General features: G+C 31.1%; 1 protein-coding gene across 4 annotated transcripts in view; it reads right to left on the bottom strand.

The window, feature by feature from the left end:
* Positions 1-321: 321 nt before the first annotated feature.
* LRFN5 (leucine rich repeat and fibronectin type III domain containing 5) overlaps positions 322-7893 on the bottom strand; it is a 249238-nt gene continuing 241666 nt past the window's right edge. For all 4 annotated transcript variants that reach the window (XM_019426079.2, XM_019426076.2, XM_019426075.2 and 1 more), the window contains 2 exons: positions 6611-6654; positions 322-713 (listed from right to left, as the gene is read on the bottom strand). In XM_019426079.2, the coding sequence (XP_019281624.1) occupies positions 6639-6654 (16 nt within the window). In that variant the 3' untranslated portion in view covers positions 322-713; positions 6611-6638. The remainder of the gene's footprint in view (positions 714-6610; positions 6655-7893) is intronic.

Here is a 7893-nt window from a genome sequence, read left to right as displayed (position 1 = left end):
CAATGCATCAATTTGGATTAATTACCATACATGCCTACCTTGAGGCTTTCTGAAGTTCCACTAGGAGAAGAGATCCCTCATCACTGTCTTACACTGAAGCATAAAACTGCTGTAAAGCTTTTTAAATAGCTGTACTGCTCTCCCACAGACGTGGGTGAGCTTCAGTCACGGCAGAAATAGTTCCAGTATTATAAAGCAATTGTGATTCCTTAAGGTTTTGCATTACATAAATGTAAAATAGTATTATTAGTTCTTACAGTCATCATTTCACCATTCATTCTTGAAGCAACTGATATTTCCACAAATCAGGCACTGTACAAATTCTGTCATAGTAAAACATTTATTTGTTAAAGTGATATAGATTATTCAAGATTCTACAGTCTTAAATCATGGATGGCAATGTAACATGGATTGATACAGAACTCGATGCCAGTGTAGGCTTTTCTCTTTCCTTCTTTAAAAAAAAGAAAATACTTGTAGGCCAGAAGAAAAAAAAATTTGGCTTTAAAAGAGGATGAACCATGGTCTGATAGAGCCAGTTCCACCAGCATCAGAGACTTCTGCTTCGGCTCCTGTGAACAATTTCTTCTAGGACACCAGTTCAACAATTGGCCTTTGTGAATTGAAACGTTTAAATTTTATCCAGTAAAAATATCAGTGGCAACTTTTTTCAGGAGAGAAAGAAGTAGTGCTCTTCAGATTAACTCCAGCCTCTAAAATAGAAAGAAAGAAAGAAAGAAAGAAAGAAAGAAAAAGAAAAAAAAAACAAAGAGAAAATACACATGTAATAAGATCATTGTGCTGGCAATTTAGAAGTCACTGAACTATAAGTACCTAGGCAGGAGTTTTTTGCCATAAAATACAAGATACACCCCTAAAAACTATCTAGACACGCACATCAGCTCTTAAAATGTTATTTGGTAATTTCAAATTGGTGAATATATAAAAGAGTCTCATTTTAAAAAGAAATCTAAATGTATTAAAGCCTAAATAGTTATGCAAGTCAAAGGCAAATTGTGGGAAGTCATTTTCCCTTACTATGTTTTTCACATTTATATTCTCAATTAAGAAAAAATAATAATTGTATTCATTAGTGCATACCACTTAAATTTTAATAAATAATCATACTGGTTTTAAAACTATAAGCATATTAGATCACATTTGTTCATCACACATAAAACCTAAGTGATCTCTACTTTTTAAGTATAGTCTGTTGAGAGTTTTGTATCATATTGAAATTTTATAAAATTTAATTATACATGAAATGTCAGTGAAGACTATTATTCCTCTTCATAAATTAGTTCCTCACCCACAGAACAAATAAATATGTAAAATGACAATAATGCACAAGAAAGACAATCCATAGTTAATATAATTTTGAGTAAAACAATATAAAAAATATTTAAATATCAAACAGTAAAATTTTTTCCTCTAATGTGGGTTCTCAGTATCATAGATTTAAGACATGCCTATAAATTCTATCTTTGATGGAGATAAAAAAGAATTTTTGAGAAATATATAATTTCATAAATATGAAATAGACGTAATTTTCTCCTCGCCATTCAAAAACAACTACATGTTTACAAGTTGCGGGTTATAAAATGCATGGCACAAATGAATCATGAAATATAGAAGCATATTGTATATCAAAATGCTGATGTAGAACATATTTGGAGCAGAACACGCTTGATGTGATAAAGGTAGGAAAATACTGTAGAGATGTTTTATTTAAGAAAATATTTCATCTGGGGGTGCCTAGCTGGTAGAGTTGGTCCAGTGTATGACTCTTAATCTCGAGGTTCTGTGTTCAAGCCCCACATCAGGTGTAGAGATTACTTAAAAATAAAACATTTTTTAAAAAAAGGAAAAATATTTCATCTACAGAGTTGAAGTTATTTTTGGTATAAACAATAATTTTTGAAAATTATTTAACAAAAGATTTACACAACGTTTGAACACTGTTAGTAGGTAATAGATGTAAAACCGATTTATAAAAAATAACTACCTTGGAAACTACTGAAATATAGATATCATTGTTTATCTGGAATGTTCTAAGAAAAACATTCCAAAATCACTTTAAATTACAATGGGATTATATCTAAATTCATATCTATTGGGTTCACAGTATAGCTTGCTTATTTTGGTGAAATTGGATTACGAGAATTTATTTCTGTTTGTATTTCCAATCATATGTCCCTTTTGAGAGTAAAAAGATGTAGTTGTACCATACCAAAGTTCGCAGAAGTAGTAATATAAAAACCACACAATACACTTAGAAGAAAAATAGTGGGCAGTATAACTAGTTTGATTTTAGAAATAATAAACCCTTCCAGAATAAAGAATCTATTTTAATATCAAGTTAATGATTGTATAAGCTTACATATTTTAAAGAGTTTTTGATTCACTTCCAAATTACATAAAACATTACTAACAAACTATGAAATTATGGCTTTTATAAAAGCTGTTCATTTCAAATATTAGACAATTAGCAGTTTTGGAAATTATGGTCTGAATTTGCCTACCCTGAAGTTACTACCATTATTGAAATGATCACATAATATGAAACTGAATAAAAACATATATGTAGGATATTAAAAATAACACTTTTTACTTATCAATAGGCAAACTCTTACAATGATTCCATAAAGATCTAAATATGAGCACCAAATTACACGAGCATCACAAAGGGAAAAAAAGCAAAATAGACTATAATAATTATGTTAAAATTTTACAAGAACTAACAACAATGAATTTGAGATAGGCTCAGGATGTTTTGGTAATGGTCGTTATTTAACAGTGAAATGATATCATGCAAATATTATGGACAGATAGTCTTATTAACAGTACTACAAAGAAAAGAGGAAATTAAAGCTACCCCAATATTAGGAGAAGAAAAAATGTCCTGATTTGAATGTATTGTGGGAAAATGTTGTTACTACCCTTATTCAGAATGCAATTAAGAACTATGAATGATTTTTATCTTGTATAGTTAGGATATCTAACCAAGAAGGAAATTATTTCTAGAAGTCATTATTGACATTAGGGTTCTATTTTTTTCTTATATACTGTAACATTCAAATTAATGTCAAAAGTATGCTTTAATTATTATAAAAATAGTTAAATGGTTTCTATATATGTGCATATGTGCCTGTTCTATCATTCTTATTTTTAAAAATTTCATTTGAAAGGAATATCATAGGAAAGAAAAGTTACAGAAGCAAATATTTTATATTGGTCATTTTTACTGGGAAATAACTTTGGAAAGATATCTGGATCATAAATATACATTTGCTTTGCTGTTTTGCTCTTATTTCATATTTTTTTCCTAAGCCTGTATTAAAATGTCACTGTTTCTTTACAATCAGCATCACTAACTTTTATTCATTTATATCTTAATACTTTCCATAAAAGAACTGAACTCTTATCACGGTTATTGCATCTGTAGCAGGAATTTTATGATAAAGTGTAAATCGGTTAAATACTTTAATTGATACTAAACAGAACAATCAGAAGTCAAATTAATTAGAATCAGGAAGCTATTACCTTAAAGGCTGGTGCAAGCAGTTGCAGAATTAGGGGAATTTCTTGTGCATACTTAACACACACAGATACACACACACCATGGACATATTTTGTTGGTTTGAATTTGTCAAATACTTTTAAAGAAAAGTTTACTTAAGGCATTTTCATTATAAATGCAACTAGTCAATTGTTCCTATTTTAACTTCTAAACATGGCATATCAATTGTTTTACTCTATCTGAAGTATAACAATCTTTTCAAACACAAGATTACTTTATATGTGAGTGCCAATTTACATGTAATTATCACCAGTTTTATCAATGACTCCTCTTCCCTTTGCTGTCAATTCGTCTTAGTGTGATTAGAATCCTAAAAGTTTATTATAGAAGGATCATACGTCATATACTAGTTATTTTCCATGTTCACTCTATTTCTATACATATGCAGTAAAGGTCTTAAGGGGAAAATTTGGCATAGGGTGTATTCTTGCTAATGGAAATGAAATACATGTATTAACTCTTCATCCTTGGGGAAAAATTATCTTAGCAGATACGTCAGTATGAGGAACACCTAAACCACTGACTAGATGAAACTTTTCTGTCATCCATGTACCTTCCTATTAGAGTTTGATGTTCTATGAGGGACTGTGGTATAGTTAATTTAGTATGGTTGCCATGGTTAACATTTTTGTTATATTAAAAACAAAAAATGTGTTCTAGGGTGTTTTTTGTTTGTTTCTTGCTTACTTTTACTGTATATATACATACGTAGAATTTTAATTTAAATTTTGCCTTTGGGTAGTAAACAGCATTTGTTACCATCCTGCAGGAAATGTAAACTTAAAATAAAAATTTATATCCCTTCATCTCTCTTCCTCCCCACCCCCCACCACCCCAAAAAAGAGCTGGGAAGCTGTGAGCACCAGACATCTCTGCCAGCTCTACCTCACTCCACCCACCCAGGGTGAGCTATTTCTGAAAGCCGAGAAAGACCATGAGGAGACTAAGCTCACAGGTCAGTCTCCTTGAAGGGGCTTCACTGGATGTGTTGACAGTTATAGAAATGATAGTCTGGCTATGGCAGAAATCATTTACCACGTAAGTACCAAGACTAGTTACACTGCAGTCTCACAGTGATTTCAATCTGATAACAGAAATGTAGCAAGGAGTTTTCTTTTCTCTTTTTTTTTTTTTTGAGTGAATGATTATTGCCAGTAAATTCTGTTAAAATTATTCTTTGCCTGTGGATTTGTTTTTCTTGGTAACGCTTATAGGAAAAAAAAAAAAAAATAGCCAAAGCGGAAAAAAAGTTTCTAGGACAGTTTGTTTCATAAAGGGAACTAAAGAAAGACTCAGAATATTTTTTTTAAAGAGTGACATATTCCACATATACACATTCATTATATAAATCTAATACATGCCACACATATGTACACATGAATTCAGTTCACGTAGAAATGACAAATCACTGAAAGATTATATACTAGATAATGGTATGGTAGGTTTAACAGATATGTATTTACTTTTACATTTTTTCTAGATTTTTGAATGTTTTTGTAATTAATACTAACTACTTTAGGACAAAGAAAGTCATTATTGGAAATTTTACATACTTATCTCCTTGGCAAAACCTGTACTATCTAGAGAAATATGCAAACTCCCGAGGAAATTACTTTTATCCAAATTCGACTTCTAATAACATAGTGAAATAAATAAACACAATACAATGTAATATGTCCTGTGAAATGTAAACATTTGGGAAATGAATTCATAATTGAAAAATGACTCTTCCAATCCTTATATAACATTCAGCACCCTTCTGGATTGTGCTTCTGATAGATTAACCATCTACTTTCTAATTCCTTTCTAAAGATATTCTCTTTCAAAACAGCTAGATGTCCAAAGTTACATGATAAATGAATTTTTGGAAGCCAGAGGCGGGGGTAGAGGAGGAGAGGGGTGGTGAGGAAAGGAGGCAGAAAGAGAGGGAGAGAGTTTCAGAATGAGAAAGCAAACTGCTGGGTGCTGATGATACAACACACCTTAAAGCAGGTCAGCTGAGGACACAACATAGAACTCAGAGTATGTGCCACACACTCTGCTATTGATTGTTTCCAGTGTCATCTGTTTATTTTTTGCAACCTGGGAATGGGATCCTGAACTCACTAAAGGGATGATGCAGGAAAAAGTGTTTGATTTGGGAGTCGAATTCATTAGGGGAAACCCTGAATGATTGCCCAAGTTATTCTTTTTTAAATGCAAAATGTTAAAAAAACAAAAACAAAAACAAGGTCCTATTTTTACTACTAGAAAATAAATCAGTGGCCTTTTTTAGAACTTTTAAAAGCAGAATATTTTTTCTGTGCCAAAACTTAAGCAAATGGCTGATGCTTCCAGCTGTGTGAACAGATTGTTAAAGTGCTATTCCACTCTGGAAGCACACATTCTGATCCAATTAAAATGCAGGAATCAAATACTCATTTGAAACTTCCAAAAAGGGAAAAAAAAAACCCAAAAAACAAAAAAACAAACACACAAACAAATGGAAAAAAAAAAACAGAAGAGTAATCAGTTGCTGACAAAAGAAATACCATGAATATTTCATATGTAGCCTTTTGCTCCATTTTATAGTGGCTTCATTCATTTTAGATAACCCTGAAACAGTTGTGTTCATCCACTGTCAGTAAGGTATAATGTATCATTTCAGTTCCAATTAGGATATGGGGGTCAAAGATAGGAGTTAATACATTCTTAATAAGTTACTATCTTCACACTGGGAAATATTTGTAAAAATGCACATTATATCATAGATAACTAACTACAAGAGTGACTCCAAAGTCACATTAGTATTCCCTTTATTCTTACAGTATGAATCAGAAATGTTCAGTTAACCAGAAATATGTCGAAGTTTAATAACTGGAAATCCATTTAACCAAACTGAATTTTAGTTTGTATCATTGAGCATTGAGTAAGTTCTAATGGAAAATTTCAAGGAGTTAAATAAAATTGCAAAAAACATTTAAAATTTTATTTATAACAGGATATACCCACTTAAGTGCTGAATTATGAGACAGGTAACAAAAATCTCACCTGTGTTTCCTGGACAATCTGGTCAACATTAGTCAGCAAAGCATCTGGGAATAAAATTTTCAGTGTCATAAACAAATACACAAATTCAAGTTTTAAGAAACAGACCCTAAAACTCTTCTTACTGAAATCTTGGTAAGATTTCTCTTAATAAAGATTTATCTAATTTTTTTTAACTTACCAGTTCTTGGACTAATTGCAATTGACTTTATAATTGTCTATGACTACTTCCTGATATATACGTAGAAATTTAAAAATATTGTCCTAGTTGCTAAAGTGAGAAATTATGTAATGCAACTTTCCAGAAAGAGTTCAGGGAGAGAATCAGGCTTCTACTCATTTTTCCCTACTCAAAGTTAACATTTCAGCTAGAGTTGCATATGATTAATAATAAAAGATACACCAAGGAAGAGAATCCAAAATAGGAAACATAGCTTCACCATGTTCAACATGCAGACTATTAAATAATCATTTATGATAATCATTATTCAATAGCTCCCAAAATACTACCATGTTTTATGAAGTACCCATTTATCTTCGTGTAAAACACTAATGGTCTATATGTAAACATTCTGTCTTTACATGTCCACATGTATGTTCCAATTGGCTGTAAGTGTTTAATACCATTACATAGCCCTGCATAACACACATTCTATTTCTTTCCAAATGTTCTCTTTTTAAACAAATACTCCTAGTCATTAAGAAGTGACACAATGATAAGAAAAAAATCAGGAAAAAGTTATTTTCAGGGTTCAGAGGTGAGTGTGAAGAGAACAGTACAAAATATTTTTTATAGAACCTCAAACACAAATATTCATAGAAATTTATAATGGCCTCTGGAGATTAGGTTTTACATTAAAACAATAATAAGACATGTTCACATTATACAGGAAAAAAATGTTTAGTAAATTACATTATGGTAGAGCCAACACAATCTATTTCATAAGCCCTCATGTTAGTTGAATAATTTATTGGACATACTCTGGAGCTGAATCACAATATCTACCTAGTTCATGTTTCAGGCAAGATCAATCGTACATCCACTTTCCAGACACAAAATGAAAGGGACTTCATGACCTTCTCTGAATATATTTGAAAAAAATTTTTGCTAATTTTTAAAATTCATGAACAGTAACCTTCTTGAAAAGAGTGGAGGAAATTAGACAAGTTGTAGAGATCATTAGGAAGTTCAGAAAAATAAATTTCTACTAGAGAGCTTATATTCCATTTTAATCTTATAAATAAGAAGTATAGTTTGTGCAGTTGTTCTGGGATAAGTGCTCTGG

This window comes from Panthera pardus, unplaced genomic scaffold (genome assembly GCF_024362965.1).
Source record: "Panthera pardus isolate Hobbes unplaced genomic scaffold, ASM2436296v1 HiC_scaffold_24, whole genome shotgun sequence".
NCBI lineage: Eukaryota > Metazoa > Chordata > Mammalia > Carnivora > Felidae > Panthera > Panthera pardus.
Note: the sequence above shows the minus strand (reverse complement) of the source record. Positions and strands in the feature narration are given on the sequence as shown.